This window comes from Rhinopithecus bieti, unplaced genomic scaffold (assembly GCF_001698545.2).
Source record: "Rhinopithecus bieti isolate Rb0 unplaced genomic scaffold, ASM169854v2 scaffold_1014, whole genome shotgun sequence".
NCBI lineage: Eukaryota > Metazoa > Chordata > Mammalia > Primates > Cercopithecidae > Rhinopithecus > Rhinopithecus bieti.
The window spans coordinates 1526439-1542634 of record NW_016803499.1 but is presented as its reverse complement, the minus strand read 5'-3'; the positions used below and the strand labels follow the sequence as shown (position 1 = coordinate 1542634).

The 16196-nt window shown below is 46.5% G+C and overlaps 1 protein-coding gene across 16 annotated transcripts in view; it reads left to right on the top strand.

The window, feature by feature from the left end:
* The first annotated feature begins 1399 nt into the window (after positions 1–1399).
* ZMYM5 (zinc finger MYM-type containing 5) overlaps positions 1400–16196 on the top strand; it is a 40370-nt gene continuing 25573 nt past the window's right edge. For 3 of the 16 annotated variants that reach the window (XM_017886501.1, XM_017886585.1, XM_017886573.1), the window contains exons 1-4: positions 2900–3151; positions 4100–4167; positions 13592–14084; positions 14325–14418. In XM_017886501.1, coding sequence (XP_017741990.1) covers positions 13602–14084; positions 14325–14418 — 577 coding nt within the window. In that variant the 5' untranslated portion in view covers positions 2900–3151; positions 4100–4167; positions 13592–13601. Of the gene's footprint in view, positions 1755–1960; positions 2044–2247; positions 3174–3368; positions 3776–4099; positions 4168–9890; positions 9934–13591; positions 14085–14324; positions 14419–16196 lie in introns of those variants that run through there. The other 13 variants (XR_001888089.1, XM_017886479.1, XM_017886580.1 and 10 more) reach the window with 11 other exon arrangements.

The window sequence follows — 16196 nt, the reverse complement described above, 5'->3', positions numbered from 1 at the left end:
ACCCAGGCTGTTAAGATTTTTTTTCTTTTTAATTAATTATTTATTTATTTTTTGAGACGGGGTTTCGCTCTTGTTGCCCAGTCTGGGGTGCAATGGCGCAATCTCGGCTCACTGCAACCCCCACCTCCGGGGTGCAAGCGATTCTCCTGCCTCAGCCTCTCCAGTAGCTGGAATTACAGGCATGCACCACCAGGCCCGATTACTTTTATACTTTCAGTAGAGCCAGGGTTTCGCCATGTTGGTCAAGCTGGTCTCAAACTCCCGACCTCAGGTGATCTGCCCCTCTCGGTCTCCCAAAGTGCTGGGATTACAAGCGTGAGCCACCGCGCTGGGCCAGAATTTTTCTCTTAATCTACCACTGTGCTAATTGGGAATTAACAATGACAGGCAAAATTTACAAGCCTTTTTTTTTTTTTTTTTGAGACGGAGTCTAGCTTGGTCGCCCAGGCTGTAGTGCAGTGGCCGGATCTCAGCTCACTGCAAGCTCCGCCTCCTGGGTTTACGCCATTCTCCTGCCTCAGCCTCACGAGTAGCTGGGACCACAGGCGCCCGCCACCTCGCCCGGCTAGTTTTTTGTATTTTTTAGTAGAGACGGGGTTTCACCGGGTTAGCCAGGATGGTCTCGATCTTCTGACCTCGTGATCCGCCCGTCTCGGCCTCCCAAAGTGCTGGGATTACAGGCTTGCGCCACCGCGCCCAGCCTGCAAGCTTTTATTTATTAATGTGCCAGGTGCAATTGTGTCATGTGTGACAATTTTTTTTTTTGAGACGGAGTCTTGCTCTGTCGCCCAGGCTGGAGTGCAGTGGCGTGATCTCGGCTCACTGCAAGCTCTGCCTCCCAGGTTCACGCCATTCTCCCGCCTCAGCCTCCCGAGTAGCTGGCACTACAGGCGCCCGCCACCACACCCGGCTAATTTTTTGTATTTTCAGTAGAGACAGGGTTAAAAATGATCAGAAAATAGATGACATGTGGCTACTGAGCTTACCGTTTAAAGTTTGTCAGACCTTTAACTTTTCTCTATGGAGGAGCCCTTCTCCACGAACCCAGTGTACTCAGTGCTTGTAATTTACAGCAGTCATTAAAATGATGACATTACATGTAGTTCATTTATTTCCAAAGAGTAATTGAGGACCTAAAACATGTAGGTAATATTAGGCATGTCCATGACATACAGCACTATGTAATATGCAAAGGCTTACATAGCACTCTCATCAATCCATGAACATGCTTTTGTCTTAGATCAAGCTTGTCCGACCTGCAGCCCTTGGGGGATGCATATGGCCCAGGACCGCTTTGAATGCAGCCCAACACATATTTGTAAATTTTCTTAAAACATGATTTTCTTTGGCGTCTTGGTTTTTTTGTTTGTTTTAGCTTATCAGCTATTGTTAGTGTTAGCGTATTTTATGTGTGGCCCAAGCCAATTCTTCCAATGTGGCCCGGGGAAGCCAAAAGATTGGCCACCCCGCATTAGATGGTTAATGTCTGATTTTCATTGAATAAACCTGTGCCTTTACCATACCACATTAGTAAAACGGGGCCCAATGTGTTTTTTTAAAAATTACATTATCTGTATTTCCAGACAAAAGTATTTCATCAACTTTTATCCAAACTAACATCCTCAGTTGTAATCCCACTAAGAACCGCCAGGGCGAGACGAAACCGGCATCGCTTCCATCTTTACGTGGAGTCTGGGAAATGGTTCAGCACCATGAGATCCGCCGAAGACGTAGGTGTAGACGAGGAACAAAAGGTAAGACCCCTCGTGGAGATGGCCTGTGGGGCCCGCCCTCCCCGGGCGCCGTCTGTCCCTGACTCCGCTCTCACCCGGGGGCCGCAGCGGGTGCTCCCCGCCACTGAGCGGGCTGTGGAGGGAGCCTCCATGGAGTCTCCATCAACAGTTGAAGACCAGGAGACGGTGGCAGGCGGTAGAGAGGCCTGGGCAGGGCCAGCGCCCCGGGCTGCGGAGCACAGGACGGCGGTGCCCAGGGACGCCCCAGGGCGGGCCTCAGCCCCTCCAACCGGCGGGAGCCCAGCTCCAGGTGAGCCCGCAGCTCCCTCCATTTTGGTTGACGGAGTCGGGGAGCGGCGTCCGGGTTTCTCCACCGTCGTTCCCCTACGGCCCCGCGGACGCAGACACTGGCAGCCGGGGGTGTTCTCTTGGCCGAATGGCAGAGCCCAGTCAGGGCTTCCCGGGGACAAGTCCTGGCCCCAGAGGGTTTGGTTTTGAAGGGGTCCCAAGTTCCCACAGTCGTCCCGACAAAATGGAGGACGTCGTTTCCTCCTGCTGCAGCCATGGCGGGAGGTGGGGGACTGTTCCCCACGGGGCGCGGCGAGGGTGGAAGGGCCTCCACTGGCCGCAGCGCGCCGGATCCGGACTCCAGTTCATCCGCGGCCCCGAAAGTTCACTCGGCCGCGGTCCAGCGCCTCCCCGGCCTCGCCCCTGTCCTTCAAGGAACTGGACAGGGAGGGCGCTGGGGCATCGAGGCTGCCGCTCTCCTCGGGCAGAGGCGTTGGGAGCCGCTGCCGCAGCCCGGACGCCCGGGCTCGGGCAGGCGGCCCCGCCGGAGTCTCCCGGGCTATAGAGGTCCCGGAAAGCCTCGGGCCTCGAGGGGCCGAAGCGCGGCCGCTGCGACAGGCGGCGGATCTCGGGCTCCTGACCCTGGCAGACCCGGTGGGTGGGGGCGGGAGTCCGACGGGCGGAGAACCCGGCCAGGAGTTGAGGGCTGGCAGAGGCGGGAGTGGAAAGGCCGGGCCGCGGGTGTGGCCCGCAGCTGACGGACAGCCCTCCGGACCACCCCACCGAGGGGGGGCCCTGAAGGACTGCCGTCGGAGCCAATGGGCGTGCTCGAGGCTCCCAGGCCCGCCTCCCCCGCCAGCCAACGAGCTCACGGAGGGTGGGGCCTCCTCGGGCTCTGCCGCGCCGCCGCCTCCTTCTCCGCCTCCAGCTCCTCACCAGCGCCAAAGCCGGGACTGGACCGAGCGGAGTTGTGCTAGTCGCCGAAGCGGGGAGGGCCGGGAGAGGGGAGGTTCGTTCTGCGGAGCCGCAGCCAGAACCGGGTGAGGCTTATCCCAGCTGTCTTTCCATTCCAGGGCCGCCGAGAGTGGGGGTGACTGGGAGCAGCGCAGCCTCCGGAGGCGGAGGCCGAGGTGACTGGGGAGGCGGAGATGGGTGAGGGCAGCCCCCGCAGCCTCCCAGCGACCCGGTTAATATCCTGCGGCTCGACCGCCGTCGCCGTTGTCGCGTCGGGGCCCCAGGGGCATCTCGGGGCTGCGCTCCTGTCACCGGCGCCTTTGCGTGCGGCCCGAGGGGCTGGGAGAGTGCGGGCGAGGCCGGGAGTGTTGGGGGAGGCGGTCGCCAGCGGCGGGGGTCACGGGGCGGCGGGGCGGGGTGCCGGCCCCGGGGACGTCGCGGGGCATTTTCCTTTCTCTCCGAGGCCGGGAGTGTTGGGGGAGCGGGGAAGGGGCGCCCGGCCGGGTGTCCGCTCTCGGGGCTGCGCTGTCCCTCTGCCGCCGGAGCCGAGGTCCCCAGGTTTTTCGGGCGAGGGCTGCTGCCTCTGCCCCACTGGGTCTCCTCCTCCGCTTTTCTTTTTCTCGACGCTGCGCAGCTTTTACTCTTTGCGGCTTATCTGGGCGAGTTTAATGGCGGATCTGGAGCCTGTCGTCGACTGCTGGGGCCCCAGGGCAACTTCTCGAGGCAGTTGTGGGCCCAGAGGTGACGCGCTCCGCCCGTTACCTCGGACATGGTGCCTCCAGTGACAGAGATGACGCTGGGTGGGCAAATTTAGGAGGGAATACAAATCCCTTGTCGTCGAGGCAACGTTTGCCCCTCCCTCTCCCTTCGTGGGAGCAGGCCTCGGATCCCCAGCCCGCTCCATCCCCAGTGCTGCAGGTGGACGAAGCAGTTTTAGCTTTGTCTCGTCGTTGCGGTTCCTGTAGTTCTTTTTTTCAACTTAATTTCTCGGTCACATTAGGGTGGGGGAGGGTAGCCGAGCCCAGGAACTCCTTGGCCTCTTACCCCATTGCCACCTCCCAGTGTTGAGTTGGTTGTGCATACAGGTTGGTTGTACAGAAATTGGTTTTCATTTCTCATTCTAGGACCAGGAATCACTTTCAAGCCTATGTCGTGAGGCTTTGGCAGAAATTAAGAAGGAAATATCTCCATTGTGAGTTTTTTGTTGTTGTTGTTGTTTTTAACCTCGCTTTGCTGTCTAATATAATTAGTGCAGTAGTAGGGTGTTCCTCCTGAGGGATTTAGCTTTGGAACCCAAGTTCCAGAACAAGATTTAGAGTTAGCTCTTTTAAGTGCCTTGCATTTTACAATTTTTTCTTTTCCAATACATTGCAAAAACTTTTTTACTGTTGGATTAAAAAGAAACACTACTCAATAATCTGTTGTTTTGACGTTGATGTTTGCCTAGTACTTGAGAAAGATTGTTATTTATGTCCCCTGACAGTCCTCCAGCTAGCATCACATGAGGAGATAACATAAACTAGTTGTCACACTGTTCCTAATTCTAAGATTGACCACCGAATCTGAGTGGAAGTTAATGTTTGTTTTTGTTTTTTCGGGGTTTTCTTTGCGACTGGACAGTGATCTGTGTGTTCATTTTGGTACAGTATAAATGCCCTTTCTCTGTCAGCTATTCACTTAATGCTTTTAACACCAATCCTTGTGTGAATAATTTCATTAGGAGTGAAAATGATTTTCTACAAGCTTTACTTCAACTTTTATTATCTGGGATTCAGTTCTTGCCAATTCTGTCTTTTCAACCTTGATCAAACAGTTTTCCGTTGCTCATCAAAAACTTGTGATCAGTTTGTCTCCCATAGTACTAGTCCTGCCTTCATTTTACCCTTGTTGCTTTCTACTGACTTATTTGCTCTTATTTTCTTGCATTTCACAGCACATCTTTTTAATTAGTTAAACTTAGGACTGTGTCAGGATGTGGTGGGTAGGTAAAGTGGCTGGGCACAGTGGCTCATGCCTGTCTTCCAACCACTTTGGGAGGCTGAGGTGGACGGATAGCTTGAGAGCTTGAGCCCAGGAGTTTGAGTGTGGACAACATGGCAAAACTCTGTCTCTACAAAAGATATAAAAATTAGCTTAGTGTGGTGGCACACACCTGTAGTCCCAGTTACTCAGAAAGCTGAGGTGGGAGGATCGCTTGAGTTCAGGAGGTTGAGGCTGCAGCGAGCAGTGATCACAGCACTATACTCCAGCCTCAGCAACAGATAGAGACTCTGTCTCAAAAAAATCAGTAAAGTGGCTCCGGGCACTGTGACTCACTCCTGTAATCCCAGCCCTCTGAGAGGCCAAGGTGGGAGGATTGTTTGAGCCCAGGGGGTCAAGTCTGCAGTGAACTGTGTTTGTGCCATGGCATTCCATGCTGGGCGACAGAGCTAGACCCTGTCTTAAAAAAAAAGCCTGGTCCATGAGGTTTGAGACACCCACACATGCGCACACCCATACATGTGTATAGTTAGTGGGAGATATAATTCTCCCCCCCACCTGAAATATAATCCTTATCCTCTTTATTTTTTCCTTTAATTCTTGAGATTTTCTCAGCTTTATCTTTCAATTCTTATTGCTGAATTTTCATTTTGCCACTAAGCTTTTAGTTTCTAGCAGTTCTTTTTATATTAGAAGTGTTGGCTGGGCATGGTGGCTCACGCCTGTAATCCCAGCACTTTGGGAGGCTGAGGTGGGTGGATCACCTGAGGTCAGAAGTTCGAGACTAGCCTGGCCAACATGGTGAAATCCCATCTCTACTAAAAATACAAAAATTGGCTGGGCGCGATGGCTCACACCTGGAATCCCAGTACTTTGGGAAGCCAAGGCGGGGAGATCACCTGAGGTCGAGAGTTCAAGACCAGCCTGACCAACATAGAGAAACCCCGTCTCTACCAAAAAAAAAAAAAGTACAAAATTAGCCGGGTGTGGTGGTGCATGCCTGTAATCTCAGCTACTCGGGAGGTGGAGGTTACAGTGAGCCAAGATCACACCGCTGCACTCCAGCCTGGGCGACAGAGCGAGACTCCATCTATAATTCTTTTTTTTTTTTTGAGACAGAGTCTTGCCCTTGCAGTGATCTAGGCTCTCTGCAACCTCTGCCTCCTGGGTTCAAGCGATTCTTGTGCCTCAGCCCCCCGAGTAGATGGGACTACAGATACATGCCACAACGTTGGCTAATTGTTGTATTTTTTGTAGAGACAAGGGTCTGACCATGTTGGCCAGGCTGGTCTGGAACTCCTGACCTAAGTGATACGCCTGCCTTGGCCTCCCAAACTGCTGGGATGACAGACACCCATCGCCACACCTGGCCTGTGTAATTCCTTTTTAAAAAATTTTTATTTTAAATCTTTGTGGGTACATAGTAGGTGTTCTATATATTGTGTAATTCTTGACTGGTTTATTTATGATTAAGAATTGGGAACTAAAGGCCTGGCGCAGCGGCTCACACCTGTAATCCCAGCACTTTGGGAGGCTGAGGCGGGCAGATCACGAGGTCAGGAGATTGAGACCATCCTGGCTAACACAGTTAAACTCCGTCTCTACTAAAATACAAAAAAAAAAAAAAAAAAAAAAAAAAATTAGCCGGGCGTGGTGGCAGGTGCCTGTAGTCCCAGCTGTCAGGAAGCTGGTGTGAACCCAGGAGGGGGAGCTTGCAGTGAGCGGAGATTGCGCCACCACACTCCAACCTGCGTGATACAGTGAGACTCCGTCTCAAAAAAAACCCCAAAAAACAACAACAACAACAAAAACCAAACAATTGGTAACTAAAAAGCAAATTGGAAGAGTGGGAGTGGGGTTTCTAACTTGAAGCTTGCGGATGATCTTCTGGCCAGTTGATGGGGAACCCCATAGGTTAATATTTTTAGGACTTTCCTTTTTTGCTGATGCTTAGTTCCACAGGGAAGAGTCTTGCTGAGAAAGAAAGCCTCTAGAGAAGAGTTTGCTGCCTGGAAAATATAAGTCTGGATGCCAGCTCTCTGGGAATCAAATAGGAGAGAGGACATTTCTTTTTTTTTTTTGAGACGGAGTTTCGCTCTTGTTACCCAGGCTGGAATGCAATGGTGTGATGTCGGCTCTCTGCAACCTCCGCCTCCTGGGTTCAAGCAATGGAGAGGGGCTATTTCTTGGTATTGAAACATTCCCCAGTGCTTGGTGAACCCAAGTTTTAGATCTTATGTTCTATCTTGTCAAAGAAAAAAATTTTTAGAACCTGTGCTAGGATGGGGAAAGGCCTGTCACCATCAGCTTGATGGGAGGGAAGAGATCTCTCAACCTCTTTTTTTAGCATCTGCCCATTCTGTTCCAGGGATACCTGGTGCTGCAGATTTCTGAGCCTACGGTGTAAATCAGAATGTTTCTTGGCTTTTTGTTTTCACCGTTTTAGACTCTGGCTATCTCAGGTTGGCAGTTAGTTAACCATTCATCCGTCTGTTCTTTACTTATAAAATCATACTGCTTTTGTTTCTTGTTCTTCCTTTCCTTGTGATAGTACTGTTTAGGGGAGTTTTGGAAGGGAACGAAGTCAGTTGTACATGATCAATGGCCATCTTTTTTTTTTTTTTTTTGTGACAGGGTCTCTCACTGTCACCCAGACTGGAGTGCAGTGGCCCGTCTCACTGCAACCTCCATCTCCCAGACTCAAACAATCTGCCTGTCTCAGTTTCCCAAGTAGCTGGGACCACAACCATATGCCACTATACCTGGCTAATTTTTATATTTTCTGTAGAGACAGGGTTTGCCATGTTGCCCAGGCTGGTCTTGAACTCCTGGACTCAAGCAATCCATCCGCCTAGACCTCCCAAAGCGCTGGGATTACGGGGCATTATACTGCACCTGGCCCAGTTTACTGTCTTAATCTCTGCTGGGCTACTGATTTCTAGACAGTTGGTTTTTTTTTTTTTTTAGATGGGTCTAACTATGTCACCCAGACTTTAGTACTGTGGGGTGGTCATAGCTCACTGCAGCCCTGAACTCCTGGGCTCAAGTGATTCTCCTGCCTCAGTCTCCCAAGTAGCGGGGGACTACAAGCGTGTACCACCTTGCCTAGCTAATTATTTTATTATATTTATTTTTTATTTTTGAGACAGGGTCTTGCTCTGTTGCCCAGGCTAGAGTGCAGTGGTGTGATCATGGCTCACTGCAACTTTGATCTCCTGGGCTCAAGTCATCCTTCCACCTCAGCCTCCCAAGTAGCAGGGACTACAGGCATATGCCACCATGTTGGGCTAATTTTTTAATTTTTGTAGAGAGGGGTCTCTCTACATTGCCCAGGCTGGTCTTGAACTCCTGGGCTCAAGCTATCCTCCCATCTCATTCAGCCTCCCAAAGTGCTGAGATTATAGGCATGAGCCACTGTACCTGGCCTTTATTTTTTTGTAGAGATGAGTTCTCAGTTTGTTGCCCAAGTTGGTCTTGAGCTCCTAGCCTCAAGTGATGCTCCTGCCTTGGTCTCCCAAAGTGTTAGGATTATAGGTGTGAGGCACCAGGCCCAATTTAGATAGTAATTTTGTACCTGGTTCCTGCAGTAATTCTCTTGCTATCTGTGGTGGTAGTTGACTTTTCTTTTTCTAATCTCTTACTTTTGTGAGTACCTTTAGAATCATGGTACACCTTTATATCTGATTTTAATTAGGAGTGCTTATATACTCAACTGTGAAGTGTCTCTGAAAGTAGTCTACAAGAAGAGAGCTAAATGGGTCAAATAGGTCAAAGTACATGTATTCGTTTCTTTGTTTTATGTTAACCCTTATCTTTACGCCTAAATATCTTGTTAAATTTACTTTGTTACCCATTCTCTAGAGATAGTTTACATTTAAGGATTTTGCTTGTGTTACAATTTGTGTGTGAATAAGATACCACAAGAAGACTAGTTAAATATTTAAAATTAGACAGTTGCTGAAATCCCAGGATGTAGCGATGTAACATAGTATTTGCCTAAATGCCTTTTTATTGGAAAGGATTTTTTGTTTGTTTTTGAGGCAGAGTCTCATTCTGTTACCCAGGTTGGAGTGCAGTGGCATGATCTCAACTCACTGCAACTTCTACCTCCCGGGTTCAAGCGATTGTCTTGCCTCAGTCCTCTGAGTGGCTGGGACTCCAGGCACATGCCACCACACCTGGCTAATTTTTTTTTTTTTTCTTCTGAGACGGAGTTTCGCCCCTGTTGTCCAGGCTGGAGTTTAATGGCATGATCTCAGGTCACCGTAACCTCTGCCTCCTGGGTTCAAGCGATTCTCCTGCCTCAGCCTCCTGAGTAGCTGGGATTACGGGCATGCGTCAGCATGCCCGGCTAATTTTGTATTTTTATTAGAGGTGGGGTTTCTCCATGTTGGTCAGGCTGGTCTCGAACTCCCGACGTCAGGTGATCCACCTGCTTCGGCCTCCCAAAGTGTTGGGATTACATACATAAGCCACGGGGCCTGGTCATAATTTGATATTTTTGCACTCTCTGATATGGACCAGGCCATATGCTGGAGATTTGCATGTCAACTCACCTCATTAAAAAGCTTAAAGCTATATGTTATCCCCATTCACAGTTTAGAAAACTAAAACTCAGTGAGGTGACATAATTTGCCTGCTGCCACATAGCTAATTGGCTAAACAGCATATTTTCTGTGTTTTACACAATATTGTAGAAATATTCAAAATTTTCTTATGGTCTTGTGTTTATAGAATTAAAGTTTTTGACAGTTAAGTTATAAACACAATGGCTTTTAGTAGTGTTTTCTTTGTTGTTGTTTGTTTGTTTTTTTGGTTTTTTTGTTTTTGAGACTGAGTCTCGCTCTGCGTTTCCCAGGCCGGAGTGTGCAATGGCGCCATCTCCACTCACTGCAAGCTCCACTTCCCGGGTTCATGCCATTCTCCTGCCTCAGCCTCCCGAGTAGCTGGGACTACAGGTGCCCATCACCATGCCTGGGTAATTTTTTTTTTTGTATTTTTTTTTGGTAGTGATGGGGTTTCATCATGTTAGCCAGGATGGTCTCGATTTCCTGACCTCATGATCCACCCACCTTGGTGCCTCCCAAAGTGCTGGGATTATAGGCGTGAGCCACCGCACCTGGCCTTTAGTAGTGTTTTAACTTATTTATAATCTGGGATTTAAACATAGGTGAATACTTAATCTTTTTTTTAAAGGTAGATGACTGCAGTGAACTGAGTAGAAAGAGTACTCTGTGTATTATTTTCTGTGAGAAAAGTAAAATAGAACCTAGCAGCCACAAGAAGATACTGTGGGCTGGGCGCAGTGGCTCATCCCTGTAATCCCAGCACTCTGGGAGGCCCAGGTGGGCGGATCATGAACTCAGGAGACTGAGACCATCCTGGCTAACATGGTGAAACCTCAAATCTACTAAAAATGCAAAAAATTAGCCAGTCGTGCTGACGGGCGCCTGTAGTCCCAGCTACTTGGGAGGCAGAGGCAGGAGAATGGTGTGAACCTGGGAGGCAGAGCTTGCAGTGAGCCTAGATCACGCCACTGCACTCCAGCCTGGGCCACAGAGTGAGATTCCATCTTAAAAAAAAAAAAAAAAAGAAGAAGAAGATACTGTGGAGTCAGTTATAACTCTTTTCCAGAAATTATTTTCCTTTTTTTTCATTATTTTAAAAAATTTTTAGTAGAGGTGGAGTCTCACCATGTTGCCCGGGCTGGTCTCAAACTTCTGGGCTCAAGCATTTCTCCCAGTTGGCCCCCAAAAGTGCTGGGATTAGCAGGCATGAGCCAACATTCCTGGCCCCCAATTTTTTTCGTTTCTTTTACAAACCTTATTTTAAACTGGGTCCTTAAATTTGTTATTTCTTTATCTTTGAAACAGCCTTATTTAAATGTTAGTTTTGTTATTGTAATGAATTGGCTCATCTTAACAAAAGATAAGTAATTTTTAACAATTGTTTTCCACATTCATTGCATATGATATAGTGGCTGAGAAATAGGTTTTAGAGTCAGATTTCTTGGATTTGAATCCTGACTAGCTTTTTTAGCAATGGTGAGTTAGGCAGGTTACTTATCTCCTGGCTTAGTTTCCTAATTGGCAAAATGGGAAGAATAATAGTTTTTTGTTCACTTAAGTAAGCATTATCTGAGTTAATATATATGATAGCATAATACATACTAAAAATAAGTGTTACCTATTTCATGATTATATGGATTATAGATTAAATTGGGAATTTTTTTTCTTTTTGAGATGGAATCTTGCTCTGTTGCCCAAGCTAGAGTGCAGTGGCACAATCTTGGCTCACTGTAACCTCCTCTGCTTCCTGGGTTCAAGCAGTTCTCTTGCCTCAGACTCCTGAGTAGCTGGGATTACAAGCACCTGCCACCACGACTAATTTTTGCATTTTTGGTAGAGATGGGGTTTCACCATGTTGGCCAGGCTGTTCTCAAACAGCTGAACTCAAGTGATCCGCCCACCTCAGCCTCCCAAAGTACTGGGATTACAGGTGTGAGCCACCATGCCCGGCTGGGAAATTTTTAGAATAAAAATGTTACCATATTTTGGCTGGGCACAGTGGCTTACGCCTTGTATCTCAGCACTTGGGGAGGCCAAAGTGGGCAGATCATGAGGTCAAGAGATCAAGACCATCCTGGCCAACATGGTGAAACCCTGTATCTACTAAAAATACAAAAATTAGCTGGGCGTGGTGGCACACGCCTGTAGTCCCAGCCACTTGGGAGGCTGAGGCAGGGGTTGCAGTGAGCTGAGGTCGCACCACTGCACTCCAGCCTGGTGACAGAGCGAGACTCCATCTCAAAAAAAAAAAAAAGCATATTTCAATATGAGATGTTTAAAATAAAATGGAGTGATGACTGCCTTATGAAGTGTGTTTTCTTAATCATTCAACACCTGTAAAATTCCCACCCCATTTCACTCTCAAGTTTCTACTCAGAAAATTGAGGCCAGAGGCCAGGCGTAGTAGCTCACACCTATAATCCCAGCACTTTGGGAGGCTGAGGCAGGTGGATCATCTGAACTCAGAAGTTTGAGACCAGCCCTGGGCAACATGGTGAAACCCTGTCTCTAGCAAAAATACAAAAAATTAGCCAGGCATGCTACTCAGGAAGCTAAGGCAGGGAGATCACTTGAGCCTGAGAAGTGGGGGTTGCAGTGAACTGAAATGGTGCCACTGCACCTGGGTGACAGAGTGAGACCCTGTCTCACAAAACAAAAAGAAAAAAAAGACTGAGGCCAGGTCTGTTGTGGTGGCTCGTTCCTGTAATCCCAGCACTTTGAAAGGCTTAGGCGGGAGAATCACTTGAGCTCGGGGGTTTGAGATCAGCCTGGGTAACATAGTGAGACTTCACACCAAAAGAAAAAAAGATTGAAAATTGAGGCCAGCATGTATAATCCCATGTATTGTTTCTGCATACCTACGTGCATTTCAGTTATACTTACTTTTGCCTTTTTTCAGTTGAGATAGAGGTGATTCTTATACATGATCAATTTCATTACCAGCTGTGCACATGTCCTTATCTCTCACCTTCTTAAGAGCCACCCATGTTTCATCGGTTTTTCACTTCCAGATTTTTCAACTATTGTCTCTGCTAGATTCTTTCCTTCATCATAGCTTAGTGGATAGTAAGTATACAAATGTTGAGTATTAACAAGTTAAGAATTTGGGGCTAGGCCAAGTACCGTGGCTCATGCCTGTAATCCCAGCACTTTGGGGAGCCAAAGCAGGAGGATTGCTTGAGGCCAGGAGTTTGAGATGAGCCCAGGCAATGTAGTGAGACCTCCTCTCTCCAAGAAATTTATGGAGCATTAGCTGGGCTGTGATGGCAAGAGCCTGTAGTCCTACCTACTTGGGAGGCTAAAGTGGGAGGATTGCTTGAACCCAGGCGTTTAAGGCTACAGTGAGCCAGGATCACGCAACTGCACTCCAGCCTGGATAACAGAGTGAGACCCTCTCTCAAAAGAAAAAGAATTTGGGGCCTAGCATTAGAGCCCTGAGTTTAAGTCCCAGTATTATCTGGAACAATTTAGTTAGCTTCCCTAGGCCTCAATTTCTTGAACTCTAAGAGTAAATTATACCTACTATCATGGAGTTTTGATAATTTTACTTTCTGTAAAAAGTCCATTGCATAATATCTGGCATAAATGGACTTAATGCTTTCTGTACAAGGACAAAAAAGATGCATAAAGATAATCACATAATTATTTTGGAAGAAGAGATTTTGGAAAGAAAACAATGGCAGGAGACACTTGGGAAATAGGGCCATATCATAAACGTTGTAGTAGATAAAAGCATATGGAATATAAGTGATTATATTAGGACCTTAAGTTATTGGTATTTAATTATTTTGTTACTATTTTCTAATTCAAAGGAAACAGGCATTTTTTCACTATAAAGAGTGACTAATGTGAGTACTATAAATTGATTAGAATTTTTTAAAGGACTACCGAAATTATGTAATTAATTTCCATCAAACTCTGAAGTGAACATTAGTTAACAGTAGAGGAAAACCAGAGTGGATATCAGGTATCACAAAAAATAATTTGAAAAATTTACTTGTGCTATTTTATTGTAGTAAAATGCAAAATCATAACATACTAGAACTTTTCTTTTCTGTCTCTTTACAGGTTCATTGGCATGGATAAATGTTCAGTGGGAGGATTAGAATTGACTGAACAGACTCCTGCTTTATTAGGGAATATGGCCATGGCAACTAGTCGCATGGACATAGGGGATTCATTTGGTCATCCAGCTTGTCCTTTAGTCAGTAGATCTAGGAACTCACCAGTGGAAGATGATGATGATGTTGTATTTATTGAATCTATACAACCTCCTTCAATTTCTGCTCCAGCAATAGCTGATCAAAGAAACTTCATACTTGTGTCATCAAAAAATGAAAAGCCACAAGGAAATTATTCTGTAATTCCTCCTTCTTCGAGAGATTTGGCGTCTCAGAAAGGAAATATAAGTGAGACAATTGTTATTGATGATGAAGAGGACATAGAAACAAATGGAGGAGCGGAGAAAAATCCTTCCTGTTTTATTGAATGGGGACTTCCTGGAACTAAAAACAAAACCAAAGATTTGGATTTCTCCATTTCCAGTCTTTCAAGAAGTAAGGTAAATGCAGGAATGGGTAATAGTGGTATCACTACAGAATTGACTCTGAAATACGTTATTACTAATGTTACAACCTTAGAAACAGGTATAAGCTCTGTGAATGCTGGGCAAGATATGAACATAATGATTACATATAAAACATCACTATAGAATACCAACTTGGGAGATGTCGCTAAAGGACTTCAGTCAAGTAATTTTGGTGTTAATATACAAACGTACACCCCATCTTTAACTCCACAGACCAAGACTGGAGTAAGACCTTTTAACCCTGGTAGAATGAATGTGGCAGGAGACTTATTTCAGAATGGAGAATTTGCAACTCATCATAGTCCTGGTAAGCAGTAAGTGATATTATTTCTACCTCAAGTAAATAAACCTTTGGCTGTTCTTTTTAGTGCTCATATCTATTTTATTCACATTCTCTGACTTTGTTTTTTGTTTGTTTGTTTTCGGAGACTAAGTTTCGCTCTTGTCGCCCAGGCTGGCTGGAGTACAGTGGCGAGATCTCAGCTCACTGCAACCTCCGCCTCCCAGGTTCAAGTGATTTTTTTTTTTTTCCTGCCTGAGGCTCCTGAGTAGCTGGGATTAAAGGCGCCGGCCACCACACTCAGCTAGTTTTTGTGTTTTTAGTAGAGACAGGGTTTCACCATGTTGGCCAAGCTGGTCTTGAACTCCTAACCTCAAGTGATCCACCTGCCTTGGCCTCCCAAAGTGCTGGAATTACAGGCATGAGCCACTGCTCCCAGCCTTTGACTTTCATATTAAGATAGAATATTTTACTTAATAAAACTGTATGGTTTACTTGGTCTCTGAAATTTTGAAATTTTAATCTATTTTATCCAGTATGATTTACATCTGAAGTATTTCAATTGAAATACTTTACCTTCTTTAGCCTTCTTTGTATAAAATCAAAGGATAAAGATACAGTGAAATGAAAGAATAAAGTAATACATAATGATTGGATTTTACTTTATTTGTAATTATTTAAAATTTCAATTTTGCTTAAGCTTTTATTTTAGGCTGTTTTATCCCTGATTTTAGTTTGTATTTATTTGTTTATTTATTTGAGACAGAGTTTCGCTCCTTTTGCCCAGGCTGGAGTACAGTGGCGCCATGTTGGCTCACTGCAGCCTCTGCCCGCTGGGTTCAACTGATTCTCCTGCCTCGACCTCCCAAGTAGCTGGGATTACAGGTGCGCCCGTCTCCACGCCTGGCTAATTTTGTCTTTTTAGTAGAGACAGGATTTCTCCATGTTGGCCAAGCTGGTCTCAAACTCCTAACCTTGGGTGATCTGCCCACCTCAGCCTCCCCAAGTGCTAGGATTACAGGTGTGAGCCACTGCGCCTGGCCTGATTTTAGTTTTTAGGTCGGCGCTTTATTTGAATTCTGAAAGTTGGAAAACTTTCTTGCCTTTAAATCAGGGAACTGTATTTTTAGAACTTACATGGATAGTCCTATTCTGACATAATTAAAATACAGCAAGTTTTTTTAAAATAGCAATGCCTTTTTGTTGCTTTTATATGACTCGTGAGGGGTTTGGAGGAGAGTTGGTATTGATTTTTTGACCATTTTGGTGTTTATAGCCTGTTGAATTTTAGGAAAGGACTGAAAAGTAACGAGAACCTGAGAACCTAATCAATCGTGTTGTTACTTTCATGGAAAAAGTGCTTTTCCCTTTTTTTTTTTTTTTTTTGAGACAGAGTCTCTCTGTCACCCAGGCTGTAATGCAGTGGCACAATCTCGGCTCACTGCAACCGCCGCCTCCTGGGTTCAAGTGATCCTTGGGCCTCAGCCTTCTGAGTAGCTGGGATTGCAGGCGTGTGTCATCATGCCCAGCTAATTTTTTGTTTTTTTAGTAGAGATGGGGTTTCACTATGTTGGCCAGGCTGGTCTCAAATTCCTGACCTCAAGTGATTCACCTGCCTTAGCCTCCCAAAGTACTGGGATTACAGGCGTGAGCCACTGTACCCGGCCAACTTTTTTCCTTATTTTTATATTTATTTATTTATTTATTTTTTTGAGACAGAGTTTCACTCTTGTTGCCCAGGTTGGAGTGCGATGGCGTGATCTTAGCTCACCTCAACCTCCGCCTCCCGGGTTCAAGCGATTCTC